Source organism: Pogona vitticeps, chromosome 10 (assembly GCF_051106095.1).
Source record: "Pogona vitticeps strain Pit_001003342236 chromosome 10, PviZW2.1, whole genome shotgun sequence".
Classification (NCBI taxonomy): domain Eukaryota; kingdom Metazoa; phylum Chordata; class Lepidosauria; order Squamata; family Agamidae; genus Pogona; species Pogona vitticeps.
The window spans coordinates 23,818,643-23,836,962 of NC_135792.1; the positions used below are offsets into that span (position 1 = coordinate 23,818,643).

At 45.1% G+C, this 18,320-nt stretch overlaps 1 protein-coding gene across 2 annotated transcripts in view; it reads right to left on the reverse strand.

The window, feature by feature from the left end:
• Positions 1–14,632, reverse strand: part of ESRP2 (epithelial splicing regulatory protein 2) — a 49,716-nt gene extending 35,084 nt beyond the window's left edge. For both annotated transcript variants that reach the window (XM_020805736.3, XM_020805737.3), the window contains exons 1-3: positions 13,590–14,632; positions 13,076–13,233; positions 11,648–11,776 (exon numbers count right to left, since the gene is read on the reverse strand). In XM_020805736.3, the coding sequence (XP_020661395.3) occupies positions 11,648–11,776; positions 13,076–13,233; positions 13,590–13,617 (315 nt within the window). In that variant the 5' untranslated portion in view covers positions 13,618–14,632. The remainder of the gene's footprint in view (positions 1–11,647; positions 11,777–13,075; positions 13,234–13,589) is intronic.
• Between the last annotated feature and the right edge of the window lie 3,688 nt (positions 14,633–18,320).

Here is an 18,320-nt window from a genome sequence, read left to right on the forward strand (position 1 = left end):
TGTAAGGGTGACGACACAAGTGTGGGTTCTCATCTCTTGAAATGCAGGTCTTGCAGCATTTCAGACAAGTGCCTTGTGCCTTGATCCAGATGTTAAGAGGGGGCACCAGGTCAGGGTAAGAATGAACTTGCAGGCTGCATGCAATCGAAGGTCACATCTGGCCCAGCTGCAGCACTTTGCCGACCTCTGTCTTAGGTTAAACATTGCCTGATATCATCTGTACACACCCACCCGCAGTGATTTCCTGGGAGAGCCAAGAGAAATGGAGCTTTTCTTGATGGGGCAAATGCCCATGTCAACCATCTAGCCCTGTGGCATGGTTGGTACACTGAGGAATGAAGGGGCTTGTTGTCCCCAAGGAGAGTCCAAAAATCCAGGCAGCAGATGTTTGCAAAACTAATTGCCCGCTCAAGATCAAGCAAACCTCAAATATTTTTCATTGCAATCAGTGGTATATTGGATCCAGGATTAGCAGGGACTAGAAACCTCATTTCCTTTCTTCTCAGAGTTCCTCAACCTTAGCATCATGGTCACAGCAGTGGTGGGAGCAAAGGACTTTCCCAAAACCAATGCCGTTGCTGCAAGCTATCCTTGTTGTAATGTAAGGTATTTGAAGGTGGTCTGGACGGGCACTTCAGAGTCATTAGCTTTACAAAAGACATGCTCTCATAGAAACAAAAGCCGCTAGAACCGATTTGTTGATAGAGATATAGCCAGGAAGTGAATTTTTGGATTAAGGGAGTGGGAATGCTGGCTATGATGACTGTCTTCCTGGGCACCTACACTTAAATTTACCTCTATTCTCTTGAATGCCAGAGGGAGAGCGTAGAAAAGGCGTATATGGTTGCTGAGAAGTTCATTTTCTCTCCCCCCCCCCCCCCCCGGTTATTGTAGGATTGCTTATGAGCACAAACAAGGCAGCCTGACAGGGCTGACCCATAACATTCTTGCTAATTGAACGTCTCTCATATTAGATCCTGGAAGCCCTAGATTCAATAACACTACTGGCAATTCAGGAAACAGTGGGGAAAGTGAACTTCCTTCAAAACTAAGAACAGGTAATTAGTCTTTTCCTGGCAGAAATGAAAACAATCCCTGTTGGAGGCTGCTGAGACTCTGGAAGGAAGCTGAGTAGGTTGGCATAGTTTGGAAACCAGCCAAGTCCTATTTATAGCAAACAAAATATTCCCTTAAATACTGCTTTCAGTGGTAGGATTTGCCATCAAATTTCCTTTTGTAGGTGGCAGTGGGAGGGAGGGAGGGAGGGAGTCATATATCTATCTGTATCCATTAAAATACAGTGGTGCCCCGCAAGACGATGATAATACATTCCATTGAAATAGCTGTTTAGCGAAATCATCGTCTTGCGAAAAGACTTTCCCCATTGGAATGCATTGAACCCTGTTTAATGTGTTCCAATGGGGAAAATAGTCATTGTCCAGTGAATATCGCCCATATGGAAGCCATTTTAAATTGCTGCCTTGCGAAAGAAAACACCCTAGAGAAGCCATTTGCAGAGCCACTGATCAGCTGTTAAATCGTCCTCTTGCTAAGCATCAGTCCCCCAAAAAAAGCATCTGGGGAAGCATGGAACAAAACGTCATCCAGCGAAATTCCCCCATAGGAATCACTGTTTTGCGAAGCGCAATGGCGGTCGCAAAACCTTGTCATCATGTGGATTTGTTGTTTTGCAGGATCGTTGTTTTGTGGGATACCACTGTAAATCTTGAGGCAGGGAGCAAGTGCCTTGCAGACACCACACAATTGTTGCTGGAGTTCCTGCCCCTACAATATCACATCAGCACAATCCTAAATCTAACATTTTTGGCCCCTTAAGCGTCAGGGAAGGCAGTGTCGTTGAGCTGGCAATCTTACATAAAGGCTCCCTTGTTGTCAATTTATATCGACCTATGTTCTACACTGCAGGGAGGATATAGGTACTGCAGATTAGATTTTCAGATTTCTTGGACTACAAATCCCATAATTCTAATTCTGGCCGTTCTATGCGACCGGTAAGACACCTAAATGAGGCTCACCTGGGAGCAAGTCCTCAGTTGGAAGGCTTTGAGGCTCAGCTAGGCCTAGCTCTGCCTAGCTTCCTGTTCAGAAGGGAAGTTCCCAGCTAGCACTGGGGCAGGAACAGGAAGTGTGGGTGGGACTAGGCCTAGCTCAGTCCCAAAGTCTTTCATTTGTGGCTTTTCTCCCAGGTGAGCCACATTTAGGTATTTGTAAGTTGTCCATCAGTCATACAGCACTCCCAGGATGGAGGATTATGGGGTTTGTAGTCCTCAGCCCTGTGTTTTACGCCACTGTGAAGAATCCGTACACCTTTCCAAGACAACAAAAGTATGCCATTCAAAGCTGCACCAAAATTCTCCCTGCCACCCTTCTCCAAACTGAACTGCAGCAGCACCGTTGAAACGTGTTGGATCATCTTCCAGTGAAGTCAAGAGACTGGAGGAGAGAGAAAGTCCACCAGGCCGTGGAGTCCGATGCTATTTCTGAGCCACAGTGACCATGAAAGAAAGGAACAAACAAACAAACAATTTGGCTCCAAAAACAGGAGGTTGACCTCTTACAAGTACACTGGTTAGAGATGGCACGCCTCCCACCGCCACGGGCAAATCTGTTCTTGCTGCTACATCGAAGCCAATTTTAATTCCAGGACTTGGTTTTCACTTAATGAGGCTGATGTTGTTTCTCGAGGGCTGAACCACATATTCAGTGGCAGAAGAAGGGAGCCCTGCCCTTTGCTGATGATGTGAACGAGCGGTGGATTAAAAAAAATATATTGGCAACCTTTTTCATGTTAGAACATCAACACATGTAGCAACATGAACGTGGGGGCAGCAGACAGACAGACTGGAGTATTTCAACCTTTTTGTTTTTTTAAAGAGCTTTTATGCTGCTATCTCAGCAATTCTCACACTCTTTCTATTTCCTTTCTCTGCTTCTCCTTCCTCCTAGCTAGACAGAGGCAGAGCTATGCCAATTTTTGGCACTTCTCTGCCCAGCAGTTATAAAGCTTATTCAGTTTGATGGAATCCCAGTTTCATCCATGCTGGCGGTTTTCCGAGCACAGCGGGAGGAAAGCTAAGAGTGCACCCAAATTTTGTGTTTTTGAAGGGTCTTTCTCCAAGCAAGTCACAGGTGGCAATTTTGCAGGCTTGGGACAAACACAGAGGCAGGAGACGAGCACGCCTGCATGTCTGATGCTCAGCCCTCTGACCTGCCACAACTGCCTAACTTGCAAATTAGTTATGAGGATAATTAGGCACAAGGAGAGCCGTGCGCACTGACTTCAGCTCACCTGGAGCAAAGGCGGAAGAGACAGGTAACCGGTTAAACAAATAAATCCACAAGGATGGTCTTGAGCACAGGAGGGCTGATGTGAACTACAGCATCAGAACTGCTTGCGTGTGGTGGGGCATCAGTCCGTCCCCAAACCATGAGGACGAAAAGAATACAGGTTTGCAGGAAACAGGTTTAGGGCTAGTCCACATAGATGCAATTTCAAGAAGAATTACTATAGCTTAAACTGAACACAAACCATCTCCGGTTAACTCAGGCAAAAGATGGGGCATCCTAATTAAGTCCTCTTAAACCGAAAAGTTATAGGTCTTTAAACTAGCCTGGAATAATACAGGAAAGCACAGGAAATGAAACCCACCCAAGGGAAAACAAGCCACCAGGGATCAAAATCGGGACATTAAACCCTAACGAATCAGCCATGCCCATTTAGTTATGGAATGCTCAGGAGCAAGACTCAGGCCTTCCTTCATACACCACACCAGATTTTGCTCAATGGAATTCTTGTCTCCACCTGTTTCTTTTCTGATCAGAAGAAAAAAAAGGAATCTGGCTGAGTCAGCGTTCCTGTCCTGTCCATTTAAAAAAAAATCTAATCTGGTTGGAGAGGCAGAAAGTAACCCCCTCCCTTTCCAAAAATAAAAAAGTCAGAAGTGCATAGGTCTTGGATTAGAATAGGAACACCCCCCCCCTCTTTCTGCTCCCATCAGGAGTTATCAGAATAATCTTTACAGGCTCTCCTCCCCATCCCCACCCCAGCCCAATTAAATTTAAAAAAAAAAAACGTTGGCAAGATCATTAAGAGGAGTAGAAAGGAACACGCCCTTTCCCATCAAGCAGGAGACAGCGGAGGGAGAGACAGGCTGCCAAACAGGTTTCCTCTAGAACAAAACCGCAACCTGTTAAGCCGGCAGGAGGCAACTTCCCAGGGAAGCACCCCCTTGGACACCCCTTGCTGCCTCAGCCCCTTTCCCCGGCTGTCCAAAATGTCCCACAAATTTTCTGCTGACTCGGCCGGTGGCGGGGAAGGTGTTTTCTGCATGCTTGGACTCCCTAAAACAGACACGCCTGTACTCCTCTCCGGGGCCAGAAGAGAAGCAAGACAAGCCAGCCGAGCACCTGCTCTTTAGGTTTCCCTACCTCACCCATTCACAGGCAACACCCTTGGACATTTCTGTCTAAGAGTCTTCACCCTCCTTATTGCTTACATTGATGGTGTGCATCACATTTATGTCTTGCCTTTCCTGGAAATGTGTTCCTGCGGTGCCTGTGGTTATTGTCACAACAAGGCTGCGAGGCAGGTCAGCCCATGAGGGAGGAAGAGACTCAAGGCCAGGATAGCCAGACTCCTGCGGCAAAGACCCAGCGTGAAGGGGAAATCGCCGAAGCCTTTCTACCTGGTTTGCAGCCTGCTCATCACACTGTTCTCTCTCCCCCCCCCCATCCTCTGGTTGTGCAGAGGATTGTGCACCGGTCGTGTGATGGGCCTTGAGCAAAGGGAGGGGGGCAGGGGAGACTTCAGCTAGACTTTGGCCACAACAGACATCACGGCTGCGTGGGGACTTGAAACTGGTTCGGCTGTTTGACCCCATTTAACATGAGAATCAGGCTGCCACGCAATTAAACAAGACAAGTTTGTAAAGTAAAGGTAAAGGTTCCCTTTAACATTGAGTCCAGTCGTCTCCGACTCTAGGGTGAGGTGCTCATCCCCGTCTCCAAGCCGTAGAGCCAGCGTTTTGCCCAAAGACCGTTTCCGTGGTCACGTGGCCAGCGCGACTAGACACGGAACACCGTTACCTTCTCACTGAGGTGGTACCTTTTCATCTACTCGCATTTTTTGCATGCTTTCCAACGGCCAGGTTGGCAGGAGCTGGGACATGCGACTGGAGCTCACACCGTCGTGTGGATTCGATCTTACGATGGCTGGTCTTCTGACTTTCCAGCACAGAGGCTTCTGCAGTTTAACCCGCAGCGCCACCACGTCCCTTATAGAAATGGACAAAAAGGGTGCAGAAAAGGGGCAGCCAAAACAACAGAGGAAAGGAAACACAGACACCATGAGGAAGAACAATGATGACTGCGAATAATTCTTTCCTCACAGGTTCAAAGCCCTGCTCAGCCATGGAGACTCGCTGGGGAATTCGAACTGGTAAAACCATTCCTTAAATATCGCGCTTGCCTTGAAAACCGTATTAAGGTCGCTATAAGTTGGTTCTCACTTGACGGCACAGAGAACACAAACACATACACACACAAGAGGCAAGTACATAGTCAATTGAGGCCAGCAGTATAGGAGATACATCACCAAGATCTCCCACCAAGGGCCAAACAGAGAGCAAAAAAATATATGCTGGAATGCCATGCACAGAATCTCCTCACAACCTACTCTCGAGGAGCAAATGGGAAATGTTTGTGTTGTGGGAGGTTTGGAATACAGCTTCAAGAAATCCACGGTCACACCGTGGCCATGGCTCCATTAGCAAAAAAAGAAAGAAAGAAAGAAAGAAAGAAAGAAAAAGAACAGACATCAGCAAAAAGGAGAAAGTGGAGCACAAGAAACATCAAAACGAAAACACGCTTCACAAAAAAGGCTCATTTTTGCATTGAATCTGCATATAAAAATTTTAATCGACACATGAAAATATCGCCAGAATTAGACTTGATTACTGTAAGTTACATAAATGGAAATATACTGTTGCTCACTATATCTAGCTAGGCAACGATCAGCTGTTTCAGAGGAAAGGTGTGTTCCACCTTTTCAGAATGTCCAGTCCTGGGACTGACCTTACCTCTCAGGTTCAAACAAAACTGACATGACAGGCTGTATCCTTCCTGCCCTTCATTAGCAGTTACATCACTGTCTGTAGTTGTTGGTTTTTTCCTACAAAATGATTCCCCTTCTCAAACCACTTTACTTTAAAAATGGGAGCGGGATAGTGAGATACACCGACCCATCAAAGCCTCCAATTTCCCTGCTCAGCAGGGAAAACTGATGGTGGGGTGGGGGCAGTGGACCACTTATATGCCACCAGAAAGAAAGAAAGGCAGGGATCACCAAAAAGGACCGATCTTCAAATGAAAGACCATCCTGCTGGTCTAATGGGGACATGAGAGAGTGTGGCTGCTCCCAGACTCTGGAACTCCCTCCCACTGGAGGCCAGCCTGGCCCCATCTTTGCTGTCCTTTCCACAAGTTTTCCCTCAAGGACTGGCTGCCTGAGTGGGATTTTAAACACAAAAGGGAGACCTTTGGGTAGTGTGGGCGGCATATAAATTAAATAAACAAACAAATAAATGGATGGTTGAGCTTTACCGCTTTGAATGTGAATTTTAGTATTGCTTTTCTTTACCATTTCCCAGAATGGTATTTGTTTGCTCCTTTTAAATATTAGTATACTTGTTTTTAGCTTTAAAAATTATGTTTTAATGATGCAAGCCCCACTGGGTCCTTTTAAAGGAGAAAGGTGAGGCAAAAAATATTGTAAATAAATAAAATTAATATGCCCTCTTGCCTCTGCACTGGATTCTGGGAGTTATTATCCCAGGAGATAGGAGACAGAATTATCTCTGCTATACTTCACAGACCTCAAGGAGACTGAAGCTACACGCAATTGTCCTTGTGGACTTCTACAAAATACTTCGGCACACATTAAATATGTGCATGGCTCTTCAAGTTATGTGAAGATCCCCTTTGATCTTCAAGGACTCCATTTTTTTAAAAAAAAGAGAGAGAAGAAAATAAGATAACACAAAGCTTGCCCTTCAATCTATTGCTTTAATGAGGCATAAGCAAAGAAAACCAGCATTATGAGGACTTGAGCTGCAGCTATTTAAAAAAAAAAACACCTGGCATTCACTGTCATTCGGCTGTGAATATGGTCCATTTGGGAACAGTTAGGGCCGGCCCTGACAGCAGGGAATGGCTTCAGACGGCAGACCTTCAGTGGTGGCAATGAGCTATCTGGGTGGGCGGGAGAGTTCTGAATGACAGCTTTCTGACTGAGACACAGACACACACACACCAGATGTGCCAAGGCAGCTTCCTGCCCTACTTCTGCAAATATGCAGTAAGCAGGACAACCAACATCTGTATACAGCAGTGGTTCCCAACCTGGGGTCCCCATTCTTGAACTAACCCCCCCCCCCAAAAAATCCTGGCCAGCACAGCTAGTGGCAAAGGCTTCTGGGAGTTGTAATCCAAGAACGTCTGAGGACACCACTGATCTACAGAACGAGACTGATATATCCTGTCCCTTGCCCCAGATGTGGCCCAGGTGTTGTTGGATAGCCATTCTCGTCTTCCACCCCCCTTCCATGATCTAGGCTGGCTGTGGCTAGCGGGACTTGCAAAGTGTGCCGTCTGCGAGGAGATGGGAAAGAACAGGGAAAGAAAAAAAGGAGGGGAACGGCCAGCGCCGAGGCATCGTTTCAACCTCCTTTTTCCACAGGCATGCATCTCTTCTCCAAGAGTGTGCCGAGCCCACAAGCAGAATTAGGCCCTTCCTCTTCATCAGGAGAAAGCTTCCACAGACATTTCTCCTGCCAGTTGCCACTGGGGCCCTCTCTGGCATTATCAGTTTGTTGTCAGGGTTAGATGTGATGGCTGCCTTCACAGGTTCAATAGGTTTTCAAGGAGACGTGTTCTGGAGGTGATTTTTCAGTCTCCCCCCCCCCCCGTGCGCTTGCTTGGGGTCTTTCCCCCTCCATGAAAATGAGGGTGGTCAAAAGTCTATGTCCAGTCTTGGAAACTCATTTTGGGTTGGTTTTCACCTTTTTAAAGCTAAACACAAGGTGCCAACTGCTGTCTGTTCTTAGTTTTAAAGGTGATCATTCCTTACTTCCTACGTTCCGCAAACCCCATTTTCAAAATACCTTCACTCTCTGCCTCCTTTATTTCAGTGTCAACCAGCCATAACCCTAACTATAGCTTGGGAAAGGGGCATGTGTATTTATTTATTTTATAAAGTATATTTCTTTTTCCCCTGAAAGGACCCAAGGTGGCTTACATCATTAAACCAGGATTTAAAAGCTGAAAACAGTAAGGTGTATTTTTTTTTAAATTGCCGTTTCCAGATTCTGGGACTTCTAGTCCAAAAACTAAACTCCAAGTCCTGATTTTATTGCATCTACATCGAAAGGAGAAAAACAATAACAGTGTCCTAACTTTGGCTTTTCTTTTGTTTTGTGTGTTATAGCATGAAAAGTCTGTTATTCTACAATCTTACTCGCTCCATTTAAAAAGGGGCAACGATGGGCTAAAATGCCTGGACAGCATGGAAACCGTCATTTTTGTCCTTGAGGACTAGAAGATTGCTTAGTTTAAATATACAACTAACATTCTTGTATTTTTTTTAACAAAATGCAAAACTAATTGAAAAAGTTTCTCAAAATAAAAAACTCAGGGTAGATTAATTTTTTTACAAGGACAATATAGGCTTTCTAAATTAAAAAAAATATTATAATAATTTCAGAACTGCAAAGCTGAAAGGGACCCTATGGATCATCAAGTCCAGCCTTTGTCAAGGAGGCATAGCGGAGAATCAAACTCCCAACCTCTCAATCCACCTAAGCCACTGAACTATCCAGCGATTTGTATACATTTGTACTGAAATGTTGTCTCCAAGTTATAGCAAGCAATAGCATACTTTGTAAGGGAAGAATCACAGGACTGAACAGAATTTTCCCAGCAGCGAGTCAAATCAAATGCACCCTGGTTCTATTCCTTTTGACCAAGACGTATCCGGCAGGCTTTAAAGAAAAGCAGTATATTCCCTTCTCCTGTGCTGCCATAGCTATTCTCCAACCTGTGGAAATCGGATGGAAGGGTACCAAGCGTAATTATGGTGTGTTGCTTTAAAGGAGAGGGAGCGTGCATGCATGTACTTCGTCAAGGGCTTCCAGATGTTCTCCCTTTCAAGATCTGGGGCAAGATCTAACTTGTAGACTCCAACGCTTGTCTAAGAGCTATTTCTAAACTACCAGGGGGGGGAGAGAGTGGCTTTGCAGCCTTAGCTGGTCTTGCATGTAATCTAAGCAGGGTGGTGTAGTAGAGATTCAAGCACCACGCCTAATGATTTCTTTGGTGCAAATCTCTCTCTGTCTCTCTCTCTTTCCCCAGAGCTTGCTGTGCTCATAATTAAGACCTGGGATGATTCAGTCCAGAAAGAAACACAACCAAGAGACACCTTCCATAAGGACGTCGCTTGCCGGCTGATCTGCACCACCAGAAGCGACAACCTGTTTTACTGCCTAAACAAGTTTTCCCACCAACGCTCAGGGTGATTTGAATAAGAGACCAACAACCAGTTTCCTGACTTCCACGAGGCTGTGCCATATTTTTCCATTCGACATCTCTGTGCTCAGTTCCTTACTTTTAAAAAGAGACGGGGAGGGGGAAAATATCGGCCAAACACAGTGGCATCACATACTAAAGCTGCATCCTCTCTGCCTTTCCTGGTATTAAGGGCAATTCACAGGAAGGGTGGAGAGCGCAGAACCGCAAAATCTTCTAATGGGCACAGGACCCTGCAGCCTAGGAAATGGGGCAGCAGGTTAAACAAAATCCAAACCCACAAAGTTTTAGCCCCTCTGATGAAGAAACTGGATGAAGTTGCCAGGCCTGCCTAGTACAGGTGAGTCACAGAAACTAATTTTACAGGGCGTCTTGGCAGTATGTAGGTGTGTACATGCATGAGAGTACACAAAGCACCAGAGCGAAGCCAAAGGCAACCTGCCCTTAAAGGTTTCCAGAAATCAGACAAAAAAAAATAATAATTGAAAGAGAAGACAAGAAGAAGAAAAAAGGGGGAAGGAAGAAAGAGGTTCGTCACTGCAAGAAGTATGTTGGATTTTCCACTCCCAGGCCCTTAAGCCCCCAGCTGGCACTAAACAGAGTTAACTTAAGCCCTGGAATCTGCTCTTTTGTGTCCAAATGGTTGCAAGCAGGCCTGTGAAGCAGCAGAAAGATCCTCTATGTCTGGGGTGGACAATTTGTGGCCCTCCAGAGGGTGTGAAGCCACACAAGCCCTACCCAGAGTGCCAGAAGTTACAGACTGTGGGGCTCGTAGCGTGACAACCACATCCAAGCCCCCATATTCAAGTATCCCGTCTTTTTTCAGGTGCAAAATAAAACTGAATTGATTTGTGATGGACATTAAACCCTGGGATGGATCAGGGAGGCTAGAAAAAGAAAAAAAGGCAGCAGTGAAAATAGCAACAGCGTTGGGAAAGGTCAGGGTTTAATGTGAGCATCCTGGGGATTATAGAGCAGATTGGGGTGGTGGCGGTCTGGAAAGAATAGCAGTTGTGATATGACATGAGTGGCAACCTCTATCCTCCCAGCTGTTGTTTGATCACAAAGGCTTCACCATTAGGGTTTTTTCTGCCTAGAGCTGATGGGAGTTATAGTCAAACAATTCTTACATTACCCTGAGGACGAGGGAGGAAGCAAAACCTTGCAGGTAACAACTGCAACGATAGTTTTGTTTATTCTTGGCTATGCCGTTGCCTTTTGGATCAACTGTTGCAAATTATTTAGGAAACTCTTAGAAAATGTTTAGGGAAAAAAGAGTTTACAAAAGTATTTGCAAAAAAATAAAAATCAACATGGACATTTCAAAACAAACAAGGCGAACAATAAGGGAACAAGACATGCATTTATCCGCAGACGACTGTAGCGCAAAGTAATAACTTCTAAGTCTAAATGGATCGCTGTAGATGAGACCACAAAAATCCACAGCCGTACGATTCCACAGCGCCCATCTGATTTTCAGAAGTGTTTGATACACACACAGTATTTTAGCAGTCCCTGATCTGGTGTTTGGTTCCATAAACAAAAGCTATCGGCACAGGGGATTCTGGGAGTCGTAATCCAAACAAATGACATCCCCACGCTTTGATGGCACCTGGGGGCAGCTGTCCACTTCAGGTGGGACAAGTGTCCTCCACATGAAAGGGGTGGGCAGGAGAAAACACTGGGGCCTGGCATTGCTATCCGAGGCAGTTGCTTCCTTTTGCCTAATAATGGGGCCGGCATGGCGGCCACATCACAAGCTCACGGCGAAGATGCAATTTTTCCGCTCAGAGCCGACATTCTTGGTGACCACCTGCACCGCCTGCCTCGCATGGCTCAGCAGCGAGCACTTTCAAATAATGGAGGCAGGCGTCACGAAGGGGCGCCCATGTGGCAGATAACGACAGCAAACATCCATCGGGGCAGGGAGAGCCATGTGCCTGCTCCCTGTGTTGCCAAAGCCAGGAGCCAGTCAATACGCCCTGTTGCATCAGTCGAAAAATCTCCCTCTGCCTCCCCTCCCCATTAACCCTTGAAGGTCCCTCACCTGCTGGAGAACTCGATCCAGGGGCTCGGCTTTGCTCAGGTTTTCAGGGGTTAATCCGGTCACCTCCTGACACTGGTCGCTCAGATCCAGATCGTCCGCCTTCACCAGGCATTTGTGCAGGGTCCCCACCTGAAAAGGTGTAACAAAAAAAACGGGGAAGGGAGGGGAGAAAAGGGGGTTTTGAAAAACTGGCATGGAGCGGCCTGGAGACACAAATGCATGATTTTTGTCTTTTTAAAAAGAATGCACCGAGTGGCTCATTGGAAAAAAAATATACATTGGATCATTTCATAAAATCCCAAGATCTTTGTCTGCAGGGAAAACACCCCCTCAAAGCCAGAGTTGCAAGTGAAAATTGGCTGTAATCCTGGTGTCAGGGTGGGAACCCTATAACCCTCCGGACATTTGCTAAACTGAGGTCCCCACATTTTTGACTACTGACTGGGGTTAATGGGATTGGGAGTCCAACCACATCTGCAGAGACACAGGTTGCTCCAAGTGCCAGGAAAGAGCTACGTCAACGGCATCGAATCGAACTCCATTTCATAAGAACAGCAAATTTCCACATCTCCTCAATGTGCCCGAGCCAAGCGTATTAAAACCCAGGCAGGCAGCTTTCAATAACAAGCGAATTAAAGAGTTATAATAATTTGGGGGGGAAGAGAAAGGATAATTTGGGTATGGTTTTAGATTTATCGTGCTCAAGAAAAGCCCCGTTTCCCTCTTTCCCAGGATAGGGCGGTCAATCCCCTTAAAAAGCGAGAGGTCCGAGAAGCGACACACAGGCCTGCCTTAAACCAAAACGAACCCAAAGAAGGTGCCAAACAAATGCCCCAGATGAAGGAAAATAAATAAATATACCAAAAGACTCGGCTTCTACCCAAAGTAAAAGCTTTGGAATTCAGAGCCTGAAGGAGAAGATAACATTTGCAAAGGGGTGGGTGGGGGGGTTGGAATGGGAGAAAGAATGATGCTTTTGTAATCTGGATTTCCACCATGCTCTTGTCAATTTCAAGGACGGGTTTTTGGAGCCAGGAAACCTCCCCTCCCTTGGAAATTAGGGGTGGGGGGGGTAGGAAGAGAAGGGAGCAAGTTATTCCGGTCAAACGACTTTGCTTTCCCTCTTTAGTGATTCCACAATTGCAAGGTCGCAAAAATCACCAAATCTTCTGGCGCCTTGAAAGGCCAGTAGGTGGTTGTGCATTTATTATTATTATTATTATTATTATTATTATTATTATTATTATTATTATTATTATTATTATTAGGCTCACCCCCGCCGCCCCCCCACATTCAACCCTATGGAACCAATGGGGGCATCGTTGACCCTCAAAGCAAGGCAGAGAGAAAAGGCTGGGTTTGCTTTCGAGCTTATTTTTTGGGAAGGGCAAAGGGGGGGAGAGATTGAGAGAGAGAGAGAAGCCGTACCTTCTTGCTGTGTAGATCCACAACTTGCCACACCAAGAGAATTAGTTCCCTCTCATCGGAACCCAGCTTAGCCCCATATGCACCAGCTGTCGCCCCAAACAAGACCACCACAGAGTCACTGTGTGGAGAAGCCGTCATGACCACAGGGGGGGGAACAGCTACAATCAAAGCAGAGGTAAAAAAAAAATACAAACAAACGAACGAAAAGAAAGAGAGAGAAAAAAATGGAGAGAGAGAGAGAGAGAGAGAGAGAAAGAAGTATAAAACCAGCCAAACACAAAACCACACACATACAAAAGTCACCCCCTTTTTCCCCAAGTGATCAAAGTGGAGATTTTTTTTAAAAAAGGGAACAATATTAGAAGAACCAGAACTCTTAAGGAGAAGGGGTGGGGAGGGAAGAAGGTAGGTACCTAAGGCCCCAATGATCAGGTAGGTGGGTAAAGGTTTGGGGATGGGGGTGGGGGGAAGGTTGGCTGGTTTCTTGGGTTTGCCTTTTTTTTGCATGGGTTACCTGCTTCCAGGTGAGTCTTTTCTCCCATAGGTCTGGGTGGGAGATGGAATTAGCAAGCGGTGGTTTTCTCTCCTTCTGACATCATGGCAGGCACCCAGCTTTGCTTTGGGGGAAAAAAAATCTCTCTCTTTTCCCCCACCTACCTTCCTTCCTTCCTAAGTTACCTGCCCATGAGTGAGACCACGTGACTCTCGTCAATCTCCCAAAGGGGCAAAAGCTATTGGGCCTTTGGGAAAGGTGGAGGCGGGTCCTGGAGTCAAATCAACGCCTGGTTAAGTCTACCTGATAGGAATTTTTTTTTTTAAAGTGAGTGAGGTAGATCAAAAAAGGGAACCTCCCTCTCTCCTCCAGGAAGTACCTTAACCTGCTTTCAACTTTTCTCTCTCTCGCTTTTAATTTGCAAGAGCCTTTTATCAGCAAGTGGGATGCAACGCTGTGTTACTCTTTCCTCCTGCAGAGGTGCAAGGCACAAACGCATGGATATATATATGAATCCAGCTAGGATTTTGTCTTGTCCTTTGTCCCATTTTGCCTGCCTCTTTTCGTTCCCTGGATCAAAGGATCCCTTGTTACGCAGAAACTTTGAATTGTTTTGTACTGGAATGCCACTGCCCCCCATCTTCTACACAGAGACACTCTTAGGAGATGAAACCTCTTTGGTTCTGTGCTTAGACTTGCTTTCTTCTCCCTTTCAAAACATTTATATTCCACTTTTCCTTCGCTAGCAACTGGAAAATCCAGCTGCCCTTTTCATTGCCGCATTTCCTGGGATTTTATTCTGTCTCACTGAGGGAGGATCCGAATCCATGTCTTTCTGGCCTCATCTTGGTCAGACTGTAAGAGAATTAGTTGGCAGTAACTGGGGGAAACTGGGAGTTGTAGTCACAGCAATTTCAAGACCTAGTGTTCAGTGTCCTTTTTGAAGCTGATCTTCCGTTGCTGAGAATAGCTTAGTTTATTAGTTTTATTTTATGATTATTACAGTCCATGATCAGCAAAACTCATTAAAAGAGAATAGCCACATGCCCTATTTTAGGGTTGTGCTGCCCTGTCTCAGCATTTATCATCTGAAATAGCCTAGGAAGATATTAATTTTCTTTCTGACCCTCTGGATGTTTTCAGATGCCCAGAGACCTTTGGGTAGAGTGGGCAGCATAGTATTAAATAGATAGATAGATAGATAGATAGATAGATAGATAGATAGATAGATAGATAGATAGATAGATAGATAGATAGATAGATAGATAGATAGATAGATAGATAGATAGATAGATAGATAGATAGATAGATAAACTTTGTCATTAGAGCCCTGCTGGCTGAACCTGATGGGAGCTGGAGTACCGCAGGATCAGGAGAACAATAGGTTTCCCCCATTTGTTTCAACAGAAGGTTGTAAAGCAGCATAGGGTACGCCAAAGGTTGTTGGACTACAACTCCCATCAAACCTAACCAGGATAGCCAAGGAAAAGAGGGAGCATGGGACTTGAAGGCAAACAATGGGACCATCTATGAAGGTCGCCCCACAAGAACAGGAGAACAAGTGTTCTGCGTCTTTAAGAGAGAATTTCAACAGGTGTAGGACAAGCTCCAACTTCTGAAATTCCCTTTTCCACACAACTAATAAAATGCAAGAGGGGTGTTCTTTCTTTTATAGGTGGCCACCTTGTAAGGCATTATGCAATCTACCTGGGTCTTGAACACAGTTGTAGGTGAAGCTAAAAGAAAACGTTTGCTTTGTACGTAACGGTAAACCAGGTTACATTTTGCTGAGTCCTAATGACTGTGTCCAAACCTATCCTTACAAACTTGGTTGGTTAGTTTCAAACTACAGTTAGAAGCTGTTTTCTTGTGTTAAGATCCTCAGGAGAGACCTTTCTCTCAGTGCCACCACCCTCACAGGTGCCCTTGGTGGGGACCCGGGAAATGGCCTTTCCAGAGACTCTGGAACTCCCTGCCACTGGAGACCAGGCTGGCCCCATCTTTGCCGTCCTTCCACTAGCAGGCAGAAACCTTTGTCTTCACACAACCTTTCCCTTAAGGACTGGCTGCTGAGTGGGGATCTTAAGTGGGTGGTTGTGCCTTACTGCCTCGGATGTGTTTTTGGGGTAGATTCTGTTTACCATTCTTAATATAATATTTGTTTGATTCCTTTAAAATATTTGTATACTTACTGTTTTAGCTTTTAAGTACTGTATTGTCTTTTTAATGACATCATTCCCCCTTGTGTATTTTTTTTAAAGAGAAAGGTGGGGTAAAATATTTTAAATAATTAACAATCATAAAACACCAACTCCGGTCTGTTGAAGTCATGGTTTGTTGAAATGCTCGAACCCAGAGCGACGGCTTTTCGATTATTTCTCTCCACTTTCCTTCCTGAAATAAGGGCTGTTAAAAAAGGGGTTGAGAGAAGAAGAATAGACCCCAAATATGGAAAAGAAATGGGGGTTTGTTTGGTTCTCTGTGAGATAAGGTGGAAAACCGTGTTTGTGTTATTTTTTTTGGGGGGGGACTACAAATTCCAGAATCCCACAGGCTTTGTGGGAGTTGTAGTCCAAAACCCCCAAACAATTGCAAACCTCCAAATAGGATAAAGCACATGCATCTGGCCATTCCAGGAACTTCTGAAGAAAATAAGGGCCCGGCGAGGATGAATTCTCTGTCGTTACCGCCAGAGATACGGTAAGATGGCTGATGCTGGATGGACAGAAACTACCCTTACCTGCTTCGGCAAATTTCTCTCTCTGTCGATTAGAAATGAATTTTCTGTAGGCGTGAGGAAGGTGGAAGCATTTGCCCGAAAATGGGGCTGGTTTTGCTCCCCTCCTCAGGTGAGGTGGGTCTGCTGAAGGCCCCCAGCAGCAGGTGCTTCATTAGGAGAGGGGCTAAAGGCGGGAAAATGGACCTTGTGGCCCCGGACAATGAGGAGGGGGCTGCTCGGGGTCTCCTCATGTGGGGTCTCCCCTATGTGGGCTTTATCACTGGCCAGCACACTGTTCAACTACAATTTCTATGATTCTTCCAAGGGTGGAATATGGGGCAGCTGGTCACGTGTCCTAGGTCTCAGGGCGGCAGCTGGAGTCTTGGGTGGGGGGAAATCCCTGAGCTTCACCAGGTCTCCAGACATGGAGACAAATCTCAAGGCGAGCAGGGCTTCAGAAGGAAGTCTGTTTTTTGTTTGTCGAGCAAATTCGAAACTTGGCTGTCCTTTTCTTCCTCCCACCTGGCACTAAGGCTTCGTATTATAATCGGCATGTATAATATACTTAAAAATGTGACTGGCAAGCAGAAGGATTTTAGCAAAACACTTCGGCTTCTGCCTTCCTCAGCTTTATTTATTTTATTTATTTATAAAACTTATAGACCACCTGACTTAGTGAAATCATTACTCGTGGGTGTGGATGTGTTACTTTACAGTAAAAAAACCCCACATGCTACAGAAATTTTAAAAAATAATAATAAATTAAAGGAAATGCACTCGGTAACCAAATCAATGGATATTAACCAACATAAAAAGGCAGTCCACAGCTGACCCCTGCCATTTAGAACTTGAGCCGGATTGGAAAGGCATAACAGAATAAACAAAATATGCAATATACGTATACCAGATGATAACAAATTTTAAAAAGCCGTCAAATCCTAACCACACATGAAAAATTAACGTTGAGTGTTGTCATAAGCCTTGTAGGGAGACGGTCTGTCTAAATTCTAAAGGAAGTTTACGTCCTTGTACATTTCACTTGCACACATACAGGCACAGAAACACACATGTATATATTCATCTTTAATTCTGCATTACACACACACACACACAAACATACATTGTATATGCAAACACACATATTGTATATGTGTGTTTGCATATACAATACAGAATGAAAGATAAATTGTATCCCTCATGCTAAGAAAGTGGATTTTGTTCCATGAAAACTCACACAGAAACAAGTTTGTTCATCCTTTAAGATACCACATTTTGTCCTGTGCTTTCTCCCTCTCTCTTTAATGCTATCAGTTGCTGAAACAGACGAAGAGGAGCAGCTTCTTTGCAAAGCACATCGGCAGGACATCTTTGTCCCACGAACGAAACATACTGTCCTTAGTCGTTCATTCATTTTATTGACGAAACCTTTCAAAATACACCTTCAAAATACAAATAAAGAAATGATCAAGGGTAGAACCCTGATCCTTTAAAGAGCCCAAGACTATATAAGACAGTATCATACCAACAACTCATTCCATAAACTAATTGGGATGTTAGTATGCTACACTATATGCAAATATTCTCTTCTTGTGATTCAGTTTTAGAGTCTCTTTCAACTGTGTTACTAATTTCCTTGTGGCAAGCAAAGTTCTAATTTAGCTCCTTACACATACTGTATTTCCTGTAGCACGGAGCTAAGAATTGGACCTGTCTCTCTTAGCTGCTATGGCCACAACACTTCATTTCATAATCAGATTTTATATTTTGCAGATCTGATATTTATTAAAAGGTCTTGTGCTCATGTTCGGCCTGTGTTCTCCCCATTGGCCACTCGCTCATCCCCGTATGAACAGGACGTTGGGTCAGCTTGGGGCCATAACAAGAGGCAGTGCCTGCGGGGGTCAAAACCCTAGGAATTCCTGTTTGACAGGGACCATCCCATCATCGTCTGTCCACCCCGGCCAGGCTCCTGGGCTCCCTCTGATCTCAGCTGCACTCTCCACAATAGCTAAGGGATGGGAATTTTCCCAGGA